This window comes from Symphodus melops (assembly GCF_947650265.1).
Source record: "Symphodus melops genome assembly, chromosome: 5".
Classification (NCBI taxonomy): Eukaryota; Metazoa; Chordata; class Actinopteri; order Labriformes; family Labridae; genus Symphodus; species Symphodus melops.
The window spans coordinates 8225795-8242155 of NC_136695.1; the positions used below are offsets into that span (position 1 = coordinate 8225795).

General features: G+C 42.5%; 1 protein-coding gene across 3 annotated transcripts in view; it reads left to right on the forward strand.

Annotated features, from left to right (window-relative positions):
* The window catches only part of LOC306823531 (dynein regulatory complex protein 9-like), a 47261-nt gene that overhangs the window by 22668 nt on the left and 8232 nt on the right, over nt 1–16361 (forward strand). For all 3 annotated transcript variants that reach the window (XM_079343120.1, XM_079343121.1, XM_079343122.1), the window contains one exon: nt 54–143. In XM_079343120.1, the coding sequence (XP_079199246.1) occupies nt 54–143 (90 nt within the window). The remainder of the gene's footprint in view (nt 1–53; nt 144–16361) is intronic.

Genomic DNA, 16361 nt, shown 5'->3' on the forward strand with positions numbered 1-16361 from the left:
TAGAACAGGGTGCAAATGTCACAATGTCATAACAAGTGCTGAATTATTTCCAGTTCATGGAGATGAAGCAGTTGGTGGTTGAGGACAGGGAGAAACTGGAGAAACTCCAATTACAGCAGGCAGAGGCCAAGGCTGCCATAAAGGTAACAACAGAAACAAACAAAAAAACGTAATTTTTTTTAACTTTAAGGTCAACTTTAAGGGAATACCCTTATAAAATGGGTGGTCATGTATAATCAACTAATCAGCAAAATAGTAATGGGTATTTAAATAACAATTTTACACTGGCTAGGGGTGTATGCAAGGTGTGTCCACTGTCTCCATATTTGTTTGTGTTACTATTCTTGCGATTCGAATCAGAAATAACCTTTGTATAATCAGCTTAAAACCAAATGGTATAAAACAAAAATAACACTGTGCAGATAATGCAACCTTTTTTCTGCAGCCTAAGAAATGTCCACTAGATGCCCTCATGATATAGTTTCCTTTTAAAAACTATCTGGATTACATCGAAATTTTAAGAAATGCACTATTAGGCCCCGTGTCCACCTAGCGTTTTTTTCTCAGCGCCAGCGTCTTTTTTCAGTTGTTTTTTAATGGGTAGAGGGCATTTTCAGCGAACTAATCACAAGGTTGAAAGGCCGGTACTCGTCACCTTGGTGGAAAAGTTGGCCTCGGCCGTTTCAGTTTCATATTTATTCATTTTTAGTAAGCCTGAAATATGACTGGAACCAGGCTTCATCCAGTAACAACTCCGGAACAAGGGGATATTCCCCGTATTGCTGTCTCATACGGATCGTGTTGTGCCCACAGCCTCCTCACGCCGTGTCTGATCGGAGCCGTGATAGCGGGGCGATCATTATGAAGCTCATCATCGAGACAAAGTTACGTGGCGAGAATATTCTGATTAATGCTCATCAAAGGGAACAAATGATCTCAAAATATAATAAAATATGCACTAAAAAGTAACAGCCGTGTCGTTCATACAGTGGCCGTTGTCAACAAGCTGACTATATCACTTTTTCTGTCAGCACACAAAACGCTCATGCGAGCGCTTCTGAGCGCACAGCTAGCGCTTTTCTGCCCGGAAAAAATGCTAGGTGGCCTTATAAGAATTGGCTCATAGGTACTGATTTTAATATATGGTGTCCAGCTCCAGCCAAGTGGAGTAATGGCTCAGTACATGTTCAATTTATAGTCTTGATAATTGAAAAAGATCTGTTAAATATCTGTTAATGGCACTTCCGTCCCCAGAAGTATCCTTTTTTAAATATTTGGAACAAAAAAAAGACACACCTTTTGAATAATAAGCTTGTTAAAATCGAAAGCCAGGCATGGCTGAATTTTCAATATCCCACCAAGAAGAGGTCCAAGATCAAGTGATTTGGATAAACTCTGATATACTATTAGATGGGAAGCCATTTTATGGTAAACACTGAAGAGTGAATTAATAGTTTTCAAAGGTCCCATGTTAGAGACGAAGATGGCGGCACGACACTGCAACTCAGCAGTCGCAGTTCGATGCAGGAACAAATGGGTTACATCACTTAGGCCATCCGGGGGAAAACTGCCTTGCAGTTGTTGAAGAAGGGAAGCAGGCCTTAACCTAAGTCCACTGAGTTGAACAAACAAATGTGTATGTTGTTGAGGCCTCGGTTTCTTCATCTGTCTCTGCAGCTCTCTGAGCACATCGACGCACAGCTGTCCCCAATAAGCCAAACTGTCTCTAGAAGAAATACAAAAATGCTCAACGAATGCCTCAGACTGCATATCAAGTGCACTTGCTTGATGGAGCACTTGCTAAAGGCTAAAGGACTATGGTGTATGCTAACAGAGATGGACACGCTAGCCGCGGATGCTAACGCACTAGCACAAGCTGAGTTCATCAAACGAAGAGAGAAGGCATTCTCTATGATAGTGCTGAATTTATGTACACCCCAGCTGTACCTGATAACAAGCTGCCAGACTCCCACAGAATCGTGGACTATGCTGAAAGGCCATTTTAAGAGGGATACCAATAAACTGTTTCTGAAGAAAAAAATATTTCCGATGTGAAATGAAGGAAGGAGATCGTTTAACTGAACATTCGAAACAAATGAAGGCTATCAGCAATAGAAGCTGACATTAAAAAAGAAGTTTTTAACACTTGTAACACTTTTGGGTAGTTTGCCACAATTTATGCTACCATTGTTACTGCACTAGAAACAAAGATTGACAATCTAATGTTGCAGTTTGTTCAGCAAGCATTAATAAATGAAGAGCAAAAGCGGATGAACCCTAATGGAAGATATATTGTTACATTAGGTGGTGCATCAGCCATGTCATCACAATTTCGGGGAAATCTGCAGGATAACTCCAAGTCAGTGGGAGCAGAGAGACCACACACGTGGCAGTAGTGATGTGTCGGTCGCGAACGTAACGGCTCTAAGACTCGGCTCTTTGAAGTGAACGACAGGAGCCGGCTCGTCATTAGTTTTTTTCTTGTCTTTTTTCTGTTAAAGTCGGATATCATTGGTGAAGATGTGCGGTTGCGTCTGTGTCCTCGCTGAGCAGGGAGAGGGGAGGGGTTATACACGCAGCAGACGAACAGGAAAGAGAGACAGAGACAGAGACCTCTGTTATATCCTCCTCGTATTTTTCTTTAAAGAGCATATTGCAGGTTAAAAAATTTTTTTAATTAATATTTTATATAGTCTGTTAATGGCTGTAAAATAAGTAGGTTATTTTTTTAATATGTTCTACAACACATAAGTGCTCTAATTTAGAGGAGAAAGTGGCTGTTTTAGCATAGCCGTTTAGAACGTGCTTTTTTTTTCAACAACGCGTCATATGACGTAACATGAGGGAGTCCCGTTCTCTGACTCTGCTTTGATCGGCTTTATGCGTCCGTGTATGAATGAATGAATGAAGCCTTTATTGCCCCTGGGGGAACTTGTCTTGCACCGAGAGCATCAAACACTTTACAAACAAACATTTAGAAGGCAGCACAAAAGAATTAAAGCACAAAAAACAGGATAAAACATGATTAAAGAGGTGTAATGACACGTGGGAACAGACATGATGCCTCCCTGCAATAGTTTGTAACTTGAGCGGCGCACATTCGGGTGCATAGTGTAAGTGGCTTGATTATTCATAGTGTGTTTTGGTGAATTATTCTCACAACCTCAGAAACATCGAACAGACACGTTGAATATTTCGGCATCAGACACAAAAACGTTCCCTTATTAATGATTTAAATCTCTGGCTGTTTAACATAAAATATTATATACGCAGACAAACATTTAATGATTTGATCTGCTGGAATCCTCTGTTATATTCTCTAGTGTGAGCGTAATAGACACCGGACAGTCTGTTTTAATATATGTAGTCATACGATTTATTATAAATCCAACTCTGTTACAAGAGAGCGCGTGTATGTGTGCGTGTGTGTGTGTGTGTGTGTGTGCGCAGTGGGGAAAGACGGAACGCGCAGTTTGGAAACGAAACGAAACACAACCTTTACTTCTGTCGGTCCTTTATCCCATTAAAACTTTAAACTTTTTGTAGTAGCCTAATATATGTGCACGCATTAAACTGTGGAGTGTGTGTGTGTTTGTGTGTGCGCAGTGGGAAAAGACGGAACGCGCGGTTTGGAAACAAACAGAAACACAAGCTTTACGTCGGTCCTCTATCCCATTAAAACTTTAAACTTTTTGTAGTAGCCTAATATATGTGCACGTATTAAACTGTGGAGTGTGTGCGCTGTTGTGCATGTTTTGTGTGGATTACGTGCGCCGTGATCCTGCACCATACACTGTATTTTCTATAACAACGTGAGCACTGGGCTGCATGAGGAATAAACAATAAAGACATGGTGCTGCATTTGCACAGGCCATGTAATCGGGTTCTATGTCTGTCTGTCTGTCTGTCTGTCTGTCTCTCTCTCGCTCTCTCTCTCGCGCGCGCACAGCGCGGCACCGTAATACGTTGTACAGATTTGCAGTTTTTACAAGCAGCTCCCATACAATGTAAAGGTGAATGATCGTCACTTGCACCTTCTACAAATTGTTTTTGAATTGATTGAATGTGATTACAAACTTTATATATGCTGATGTGAACAAAGCACGAGCCCATATATGGCGAGCTGACACCTGTCACTCAGCAGGACGCCTGCTCCGGGTCTCTCCTCACACCACAGCTCCTCTCCTGAGGCCGTTATTCCTCTAATCCTGCCTGTTTCTGCTCTCTAGCACATCTAACAGGTTCAGAATAATAAGCCAGCACACCATTATATGTAAAGAAATACATATTTTCTTCCTATTTATTGACGGGAGTGACACTCGGATCCATGGTTTTCTATGTTAAACAGACGGGGATTCAGCGGGACTCCCTTATGCTACGTCACAGCCGAATGCGGAAGTAAAAAGCAAAGACGTGCGAACACGTACTAAAACGTCTCCAGGAGACCCTGTGGGTTATTAATTTCAGAATTTCTTTAAAAACAGTATTGTTAACGTATTTTCCTATGATTAGTTACGTTTTGTCTTTAACCTGCAATATGCTCTTTAAGTTTCGTTTCATTAAAACCGAAAGTAAACACGGTCGCGATTCTCGCGACATGACTGCAGGTCTATTTTTTAGAACAGCATTTAAATGAATCGGAGCAACGATGTAACGTAGTTTTAAGAGGCAGCGTCAATCAAGTTATCATTTGTTACAGCAAGAAAGGCAGGGGATGATCAGGCAAAGAGGAGAGGAGAATTTGAGACATTGTCACCATTTAGTGTCTATGTGTTTAGGTGTTTGGTGACCAAAACTGTAATATGCTAAGAGAATGAGAAACAGTGAACGAGACTATAGATGCAACAGATAGACAATAAAGATGTAAATGTAGCCTCGGCTGAAAAATGAAAGGACATGAATCAGAATATTTGAAGTTCATGTTCAAGGCTGAACAGCATTTTATAATATTATTTGGATGTTTGGATGGATAAGTAATACTGTGACTAAACATGGCATTACAATTGTAATAATCATGACTCAGTATACTGAGGCTTTTCATTTTAACAATTGAACAGAGATTGAGACAGGAGGAGAGGAGAGAGAAAGAGCAGGGGAAGGAACCAGTGAGATGAATGTGGAGTCAGGTCCAGGAAGCCCATTATCAGCCCAGGACCCAGTTACATCCAAAGAGTCTCTCTATATCACTCAGTCAATCAACATATCCTATACCAAACACTTCATATACAGTTAGAGATCACCTTAGTTATTTATTGTGAGGCAGCAACACCACACACACAAATACTTAAGTTATAGTTTTATATATTTTATGATTGCAGCAACACATTCATACAAAGACACACTAAACAGTTTTGCCTAAAATAAATGTTTTTCGAAGGCCTCTCTCTCTGTTCTTTTTCCTCTTCAAGCTGCAACTCTGCAGAGTGTATAAATAAAAGTGTGTTTATATCATAAACATTTGATACAATGCATATTTTTACAAAAAATCTGAAGAGCCACTTGGGAGCCGGAAGAGCCGGCTCTTTTTCGTGAGCCGAGCCAAAAGAGCCGGTTCTCTAAAAAGAGCCGCAATTCCCATCACTACGTGGCAGTGTTACAAATGTGGGAAAGAAGCTCATATGAAATGTAACTGTCCAAGCTTGAAACATAAATGTAACACTCAACGGCTCACAAAGCACCTGCAGCCTCCCGCCACACACTGTGATAAAAGTGCTTGACGGCCGTCACTTCCGGGTCAGCAACCTCTGCTCCACTGCGACCGACTGCACACCGATGCGCCAAACTCTCCTTGAAATTGTCCGTAACTCAGTGAAAAAGTAACCAAACTTTTCGAAAGTAAACGATCAGGTTTTTTTTCCCCCTGCCCCATGATTCCTCTTCTAGAGGTGGCGAGCTGAACCGGTAGAACCTTATTTATTCCTTTTTGTTACCGTGACCGGACGCCTTTTGTTGGATTTTTTTTTCCCTCCTCTGGATTTCAAACCGAACTGTTTTTTTTTGTTAACGAAGGATCATAAAAAACTGAATTTTGCATTTTTGAGACAAGGATTGTTCAAACTGAACAACACTTTGAATTCTGAAAAGAAATTTTAAACTTTATTGTGAAACTCTGACCAAAGGTCATAAGGGTTTTTTTGTTTTTTGTCCTTATATTAGTTATTGTGTGCACATCAAATAATTTATTTATATGTTTTTACATGTGTGGTTAATACTTTTTGTTCAATATAATTCACTTTAAACTATATTTCGGTGTCTCTGACTTTCATCCACTCCCAAGCTCCAACAACAAATCTGGTTTTTCTGTTCAGTCATATTCATCCCATTGCAATACCAGTCCTAACCTTATAAAATATTATTAAATAACACGTAAGCGTTACACGTGGCGAGCTAGCCAGGAGCTTGGTGTGTGAATGAAATATTGTGTAAATATTTAATATATTAATTTTGATTTTTGTGTCCGGTATAATTATGGAATTTTTTGAAAGATCTGGGGTAGATGTTGAAAAAAGTGTCATTGTTTCTGGTGTTACTCACACTAGTAAAGATGATGAAATTAAGACTGTTCTAAAGCAATATGGCCGTTATAGATTAGCAACCGTTAATGACGAGAAAAGCCCATTCTTTAAAAACCTGGTCGTTGAACATACAACTAACTCCGCTACAGTAGAGCTGAAAAAAATTCTGCCATACACGCACATTTCCGAGCGCGACCTTGAGTTAAATTTTGCGTTGCGATTCCGGAAATTGAAAGTACGGTCACAGTCGGAGCAGAGGCAGATTCCCTGGACTACATGCATGAACTGAAACACTTGGCACTGACGAGTGGACAGCCACTTCAGAGTGTACTACAGAATGTTCTGTCCCAAATAAATGAGCACCTGACATCTTTGGGTGTGGACCCACCTAGTGTTATAAAAGAACAAGGAGAAGAAGCAGTACAACATGTGGGTGCTGCAGCACCCCTGCCTGGCCAGCAGGGGTCGCCAGTTGGAGCAACAGCACAGGCAGCATTCTCTCAAACTGTACCCACTCGTTCTTCACCCGAACAACAAACACCACAGCTTCACTCTCTCTCGCTGACCTGAACCCACCTGACATGCAAAGAGTCGTCATGGAGCATATTGTGAGAGCAGACAAACACACTTCAATGCCCACCTTGAGACTTCGCTCATTCTCCGGCAAAGTCCCCAAACCTGCCAACGAAACCGATTATGAAACATGGAGATTTCACCTTGAACTGTTGCTGGCTGACGTAAACTTACCTCCAATTCGTGTCACCAGAAGAATCATTGACAGTCTACTGTCCCCTGCTGCTGATGTTGTGAAGGGCCTGAAACCAGACACGTTGCCATCTGTGTACTTACAAGTGTTGGACTCTGTTCCACCGTCCAAGATGGAGAAGAGCTGTTTGCCCAGTTTTTAAACACACTTCAGGATCCTGGTGAGAATCCAGCGCCTGTTATTAGCAATAAACACAGTTGTGAAGAGAGGCGGAGTGGCAGCCGCAGACATCGACAAGCATCTGTTAAAACAGTTCTTTAGGGGATGCTGGGATAATGGCATCATCACCAGGCTGCAGCTGGAACAGAAACGGGATAATCCACCTGCATTTGCAGCGTTGCTCCTTCTTATAAGGACTGAAGAAGACCGGCAGTTGGTTAAGGAGAGTCTAATGAAAAAACACATCTCTCCATGCCCAAACCTGTGCCTGCAGCCATAGCAACACTAACACATCTTCCATTGATGAGCTGCAACAGCAAGTACAGAAGCTGCAACAGCAAATGTCAACATTGTTTGCACAAATGACACGTACCCCTGCCAAAGCACCCAGCCACAACAAACCGTCTACATCACAGTCCTCAAGTAAAAGGATGCCAAACACTAGACCCAGAGCTGGTTTTTGCTTCAAATGTGGAGAAGATGGCCACATTGTTCCCAACTGCAACCAACCAGCAAATCCCGACCTGGTGCAACAAAAGAAACTTCGACTTCAGCAACGACAAGGACAGTGGGACAGAAAGAATAATCAGAAGCAGTCAAACTAGATTCAGTCTCTTCTGTGGGACAAGCAGAGACTGCAGTAACATCACCGCGTCCCAACCCAAGAACCCAGAACTTCAGTGCGCTGCCAAGAGGACTCATCGGTATCAAATGCACAGCTCAAATCATCATCAAAGGAACACTGATTAACTGTCTACTCGACACGGGGTCACAAGTCACCACTATTCCAGAATCATTCTACAATGCACATCTATCCAACCATGAACTCAAACCTCTGGACGACCGACTGAAGTTGAAGGGGCCAACGGCCAAGTAGTACCTTATCTGGGTTGCATAAACCTTGATGTCACGTTCCCTCCAGAATTCCTTGGGACTCCGATAGATGTTGCCACATTGGCTTTGGTGGTGCCCGACATCAAGACTCAGCCATTCATCCTGGTTGGAACAAACACTCTTGATACCGCATATGCCCTGTCCAGTAAACACAGTCCTGATTTTCATCCTGTTCCTTATGGGTACCGTGCTGTCTTGAAATCCTAGAACACAGACACAAAATGGGCAGTGAAGAACATCATGGACTTGTCAGACTTCACAGCACAATACCACAAGTCATTCCTGCCGGAGAAACCGTCCTTCTGGAAGGCATCGCCGTTGAACACTCCCTGCAAGCAGAAAAAGCGGTCATGATTGAACATCCGTCCTCATTCCACTTACCTGGAGGATTGATGGTAGAGTCATGTCTTGTTGATTTCCCTGGGCCTCATCCTGTGTTCTTGCCCGTTCCTGTAAAAAACGAGTCAGACCATGATGTGATCTTACCTCCTCGAGCCATGCTTGCTGAAATAAGTGCTTTCCAGTCTGTGTCCTGTGCTGCACATACTACTTCGGACTGCACCCCGTCCAACTCTACAGAGCCATTGTTCAACTACAACTTTGAAAATTCTCCTCTCACTTCTGAGTGGAAGAACAGAATCATTGAAAAACTAAACGGCATTCTGGAAGTTTTTTCAAGACATGATATGGATTTTGGAAAAACCGACAAGGTAAAGCATCAAATAAAGCTCCCTTGATCCAACCCCATTTATAAACAGCGACCTCGACCCATACATCCTCAAGACCTGGATGCCGTCAGGAAACATCTTCAAGAGTTGTTTGATTCCGGAGTAATCAGAGCGTCCGACTCACCTTTCGCCTCACCAATCGTGGTTGTCCGAAAGAAGAACGAGAGTGTCAGGCTCTGTATTGATTACAGGAAGCTCAATTTACAGACGATCAAGGATGCATATGCTCTGCCCAAACTCGAAGACACATTCACAGCGTTGACCGGTTCTCAGTGGTTTTCGGTTTTGGACCTAAAGTCAGGATACTATCAAATAGAAATGGATGAACAGGACAAATGTAAAACCGCCTTTGTGTTCCCACTCGGATTTTGGGAGTTCAATTGAATGCCCCAAGGGGTCACCAATGCGCCTTCCACGTTTCAACGGTTGATGGAAAAATGCGTCGGGGAGATGAACTTGAAGGAGGTGCTTGTATTCATTGATGACCTCATTGTCTTTGCCCCCACGTTGGAGGAACATGAGACTGATGAGAGTCCTGAACCGCCTCAAAGATTTTGGGCTGAAACTTTCCATTGAGAAATGCTCCTTTTTCCAGACCTCCGTACGCTACCTCGGACACATTGTGTCGAAGAACGGCGTTGAAACGGACCCTAACAAGATTGAAGCTCTGAGAACCTGGCCTGTCCCTAAAACCCTTAAAGAACTTCGATCGTTCCTCGGATTTTCCGGATACTATCGGAGATTTGTGCAAGGCTACTCCAACATCGTGAAGCCGCTCCATATACTCACCTCTGGATATCCACCATCACAAAAGAAACTGAAGTAAAACCTGAATTTTACCTCAACCCCAAAGAACCGTTTGGTGGCCACTGGACATCTGCCTGCCAAGAAGCATTTGAAACCATAAAGGAGAAACTTACCTCCGCTCCAGTGCTTGCTTTCGCCAATCCCCAGAAACCTTATCTGTTCCACACCGATGCCAGTTCCATAGGGCTGGGTGCTGTACTACTGTATATCAAGAACAGGAAGGCGAGAAGAGAGTCATTGCCTACGCTAGCAGAGGATTGTCAAGAAGTGAGTCAAGATACCCAGCGCACAAGTTGGAGTTTCTTGCCTTAAAATGGGCCGTCACTGAGAAATTCAACTTATCAAATTATTTAAATTATCTGTACGGGACAGACTTTCACCATCGTGACCGACAGTAATCCATTGACTTATCTCCTAACTTCAGCCAAACTTGACGGTACTAGCTACTGCTGGTTGTCTGCTCTCTCCACATACAACTTCAAGATCACTTACAGGGCTGGCAAGCAAAATGCAGATGCAGATGGTCTTTCACGCAGACCCCATGGCAAACACCTACCCGACCTGATGTCACAGAAAGAAAAGGAACGAATTCTCAGATTCACCGAGCAACATCTTGAATGTCCCAACGTCATATCCATTGGCCAACACACAGTTCAAGCTCTTTCAGACCGACAGCTAATATGTAGTGCCCCCGATTCAACTCCTGATTATGCACTCGTCCACTCGTTATCCATGTCCGCTGTGACAGTCTGCCGGATAGCTACACTGCTGATGAGCAGTTTGCGTCATCAGTGGTCCCTCAGCTGAGCCCATCTGACATTGCTGACAAACAACGCGCTGACCCAGTTCTGAGACACGTGATAGCACAGCTGGAGACTGGTGAATCACCACTACCCTCCTTGAGAGAAGAATTGCCAGAGTTGCCACTCCTTCTACAGGATTTAAATCGTTTGGAGCTCCAGAACAACATCCTCGTACAGAGAAGGCAGCTTGGGCCCCAGCTTCAACATCAACTGGTGCTACCACTGGAATGCCGCGCAGATGTGCTGTCAAGTTTACACGACCATATGGGCCATATGGGCATTGAATGCACCTTGGATCTTATTCGGAATCGTTTCTACTGGCCACGGATGGCCAATGATGTGCAGACCAAGGTGAAGACATGTGAAAGATGCATAAAACGTAAAGCACTACCCGAGAAAGCTGTACCTTTGGTGAACATCCGAACTTCACATCCACTTGAGCTTGTCTGTATTGACTTTTTGACGTTGGAACCTGATAAGAGCAAAACGAAAGACATCTTGGTCATCACAGATCACTTTACTAAGTATGCCGTTGCCATACCAACCCCGAACCAAAAAGCAAGAACCGTTGCCAAATGCCTTTGGGAAAACTTCTTTGTGCACTATGGCATTCCTCAGAAAATCCATAATGACCAAGGCCCAGACTTTGAGTCAAGAACAATAAAAGAACTTTGTGCATTGGCGGGGATCCACAAGATCAGAACCACTCCTTATCATCCGAGAGGTAACCCGGTTGAGAGATTTAACAGGACTCTGTTAGACATGCTTGGAACACTCGCTGAACATGAAAAGTCACATTGGAAGGACTTCGTCAAACCACTCGTACACACGTATAATTGCACGCGAAATGACACCACTGGATTTTCACCATATGAGCTGATGTTTGGTCGTCAGCCCCGACTCCCCATTGATCTCGTTTTTGGCCTCCATGTCTGTAAACCCAGCAATCACTCTGACTACATCCAGAAGTTGCGGTCACACTTGGAGAAGAGCTACCAACTGGCTTCGGAAAATGCAGAGAAAAGCATGCTGGAGAACAAGACTCGTTTTGATCGAAAAGTGACTGCATCAGAGCTGGACGTGGGAGATCGTGTACTTGTCCGAAACGTCAGACTGAGAGGGAAGCACAAAATTGCTGACAAATGGGAATTCGACATCTATGTGGTGGTCAAGAAAGCTGAAAACTTACCTGTGTACACTGTCAGACTTGAGCATGCTGACAAGCCGCTGAGAACTCTCCACCGAGATCTACTCCTACCCTGCGGGTACTTACCTGCCAAGTCTCAAGTTCAGTCATCAGTACCTGCCAAAAGACCCACCAAACGCACCTTACCTGCAACAGATCCTGAAAATGAGCCACCATCTGATGATGAGATCTTTCAAACAAACTGGGATGAACCACCTACCTCTACCTCTAAGCCTGTCCGTTTGGGGGATCAATAAAGATTATCCTTATCCTTAAGTGGGAGTGTTGTAGTGCAGTCATTTTACAAATGGGTGGCACTGTTCTCACTGTTAGTCCATAACTCATCAAGTAATGTTGTTCGCTACGCTCACTAAATAAAGCTCACATTAAAGTTACAACAATTAACAGACTGGACCACTGCTACATAGTAATAAAGGATTCATATTGCTCTGCAGCCGGTACTCTCTGGTCACTGTATAATTCAACTCATCCCAACCTACAGGAAGAAATTAAAAACTGCTAAGTAAGGACTGTAAAGAAGTGGACTGAGGAGTCAAAACAGGACTTAGAGGCCTGCTTTGATTGCACTGAAACATTTCAATGTTTTTGAAGCTGCATCAGAAAATCTCGACACTGTGATGGGCTGATGTTGATGGGCTGGGTTGGGACATCAGCTTCTGTGAGGATGTATGTGCAGACCAGGACCATCTGCACGTACAACAACAAGCCCTGGTTTGCACCTCATTTTAGGAAGCTACGTCAGGCCAAGGAAGAAGCCTACAAGAGTGGGGAGACCTATTCAGGCAGGCCATGAACTTACTGACAAAGGTGATAAGGATAGAAGCCGAGTATGTCGCGCTCAGCTACACTGAGAAGCTAAAACAACGCTTCCCAGCTAACAACCCCATCAGCAGTTTGGAAAGGCCTGCGAGAGGTCACCAACTACAAGAAACCCTCTCCTGATGAGTAACAATACACTGGCTGAGGACCTAAACAGCTTCTATTGAAGGTTTTCACACCCATCACCCCCTTAGCTCTGACCCCCCACCGCACTGATGATTTGTGAAAAGGATGTGTGCAAGCTCTTCCAGAAACAAAAGATCAGAAAAACTCCAGGACCAGACGGTGTCCCCCCCCTCCTGTCTGAGAGTCTGTGCTAGCAACTGGCCCCCATCTTCACGCAGATCTTCAACTCATCACTGGAACTGTGCAAAGTGTCCTCTTGCTTCAAAAAGTCCACCTTCATCCCAGTCCCAAAGAAACCTTCCATCACATGACTCAATGACTACAGACCCGTCGCCCTGACATCTGTGGTCATGAAGTCCTTTGAGAGACTGGTGTTGAGCCACCTGAAGGACATCACAGGGCCCCTGCTGGACCCCCTGCAGTTTGCATATTGGGCAAACAGGTTGGTGGAGGATGCAGTCAACATGGACTAAACTATGGGAACTATGAACGATCGCATCGTTCCACATCCACCTCCCATCGTTCCACATCCCATCCCAGCACAGTGTCTACTGTGGACTGGTTCAGGTTCCTGAGATCCACAATCTCACTGGAGCTGAAGTGGACTTCCCACATAGACTCAATCAGAAAGAAGTCACAGCAGAGGATGTATTTCCTGCGCCAACTCAGGAAGTCTGTTCTGTGCGCCTTCATTACTGTGTGGTTTGGATCTGCAACCAAACTGGACAGACATAGACTGCAATGGACAATCAGGATTAAGATCATTGTGTCGCCCTTCCCCCCCATGAAGGACTTATACCGATCCAGGGTCAGGAAACGGGCAGGTACTGCAGACCCCTAACAGCCTGGACACAAACAGTTCAAGCTTCTCTCCTCCAGCAGGCAATACAGATTGTCGAGGAAATTATCAAGACTTGACCACTCAATGTCAATTTACCAACACATTTTATTTAAACTACATCATTAATTTCTCATCAATCCAAATATAAAATTCAGTTAATATTAAATGTGATTGTCTAAAATAGAAAAAAAACTTAAAAATCCAATATTCAGCAATTTACAATTTGTGAAGAGTGGCCTTTGTTTATGATTAACTGGTTTGAGTTCAATATTATTATCAATAACAATCTGAGGCCTGAGGTTTAACGACCCGTCGAAAAATGTCCTTAATTACAGTTACCAGACATTTTAATAAAAATAGAATCAGCATTAAGGTAACTAAAAGAGGTGTTAGACATCTCACAACACCTGCACCTGAACCAAACAATTCATTAAAATCCCCAAATTGAAACCCACGATTTTTATCCAGTTCTTTTATCCCTTGTAGCGTCTTACTTACACTGCACTTACTTACTTACAAGAACTCTGACCCAAATCTGGTTCGTTGCTGTTACCTATACCTTGAATAGGGGAGCACCTTGCAATTCATGTGTGAGAACTGGGAGAATCTAACATTAAAAGAACAGCTGAGGGCCCTTTGTATCAACCTCAGTGTCAGCTGCCCCATGTGTTTGTATCAGGGTCGGTGCCAGTAGTTCTCCTTCTTCATTAGGAAAAGTACATTCATGTTCTGTACCAGGATACAATTGATCATTTTCCTCCCATTTTCCCCTGGAACTCTTTTCATTTGCTGTGTGGTGAAACACCAAAGGAAAGATGTGTTGTGGAATTTTCCTATTACCAACGAGTGACCCCAAGATCAATCTGGTCTCAATAAATATGTATTCAAAGGCAGAGCCAGCATTCCCTCTCTCATAGGGTGAGGAGAAAAAGCTTTTATCTGCTGGTGTCGGTGCACTGTGTTTTCTGAAGTCCACAGTCAATGCAGCCATTTACAAGGACCTTTTAGAGCACTTCATACTTCCTTGGCTGAAAAGTTTAATAGAAATGCAGATGTTATTTTCCAGCAGGAATTGGCAACTGCCCACACTACCAAAGTTACCAAAAGCTGCTTCAATGACGATGGTGTTACTGTGCTTGATTGGCCAGAAAATTCGCCTGACAATAGCCCATAGAGAATCTATAGGCTATTGTCAAGAGGAAGGTGAGACACCCAACAAAGCAGATAGCCTGAAGGCTGCTATCAAAGCAACCTGTGTTTCTATTATGCCTAAGCAGTAAGGTTGATCACTTAAATGCCATGCCACATTGATGCAGTAATTAATGCAAAAGCAGGCCCAACCCAGTATTGAGTGCATAGAAATGAACATACTTTTTCACTTTTCAGAAACCGAAGATTTTTGTTTAAGATATCATTTTTTATTGATTTTGTAATATTCTAATTTTCTGAGACACTGAATTTTGGGTTTTCATTTCATAAAATTTCAAGCAATAAAGGTTTGAAATATGTCACTCTATGGAATATAAACTCTATAAATTAAATTTGACTTTCTAAAATGAGTGACAAAAAATATTGAACATTTTCATGATATTCTTGAGATGTACCTGTATATTTTTTGGATTAGAGAACTATGTTGCTAGCTCCAGTCAATAAAATTGAAAGATGTTAGAGTTTTTGTGTGTTTTTCTGAGGAAAAGTGATGCAAACACATTTTGTGCGGTTGCAAATAGCATATAGCATATAGCTGCAGTTTCCACACCTAAACATAAAACAATAAAACTTCCTGCTGCAATATAAATACCTCCAACACTGAAACGTTGTGCTCCTGCATTCGTGGCAAAGGTTGTGGTGTTTGTTCCTCCTCTCCTTGTCAATTGGTAAAGTTGAAATCCAACCATTGCTGTTTGTATAGTTTTAGGACTCATGTCCTAAAACCCAGAAGTGGCATATAAGCGCCATAGGTTCTAAACTGAAACTGAACAATATACAATATACAACTGAAACTGTTGTATATTGTTACTTACAATACATTTTTTGTATTTTGTGTTACATTTTTTATCCTTATTTTGTACTATTATTGTATATGCTGCTGGAACCTAAATTTCCTGAGGGAGTCAGGAAATCAGGAGTCAGGAGATCAATAAAGTTTAGTCTAAGTCTAAGTCTAAATTAAATTGAGATTTTGAATGTGTTTGTGGTTAGATGCCTGAAATAAGGTCTGTGGTTATAAAGATATTTTTTTAGAGACCTTTTGTTCATAAAGTACTAAACCTTACGTTTTTATGCATACTTACAATGTTGGTTGCTAACAAGTGGTTACAGCCTCTAACATGTTTCAGTGCTCTTGCAAATATTAGGTAAATAAATAACTTATTAAGCTACAGTTTCCTGATGCTACTTCTGGGTCTTGGCTGTGGAATGACTTGGCTGATGGGTCTTGGATCTTGCAGCCTTTTCTGTCCTAAAGGACTGTTTTTTTCTCTGCCCAACAGTCAGATTGATTCTGTTTGTCAGTTTGATTGTTTTTTGGGTTTTTTTGTTTTTGTTAAGATTTTATTTATAAACAGTTTTGATTTACAAAACACAATACCAAACAAAAAAGACAAACAGCAACAACAACATCCACTCAAGTCACCCTGCCACCCTGAAGAAAAAAAAAAAAAAGGAAAAGGTGAATGAGTCTAACTCGTCCATAA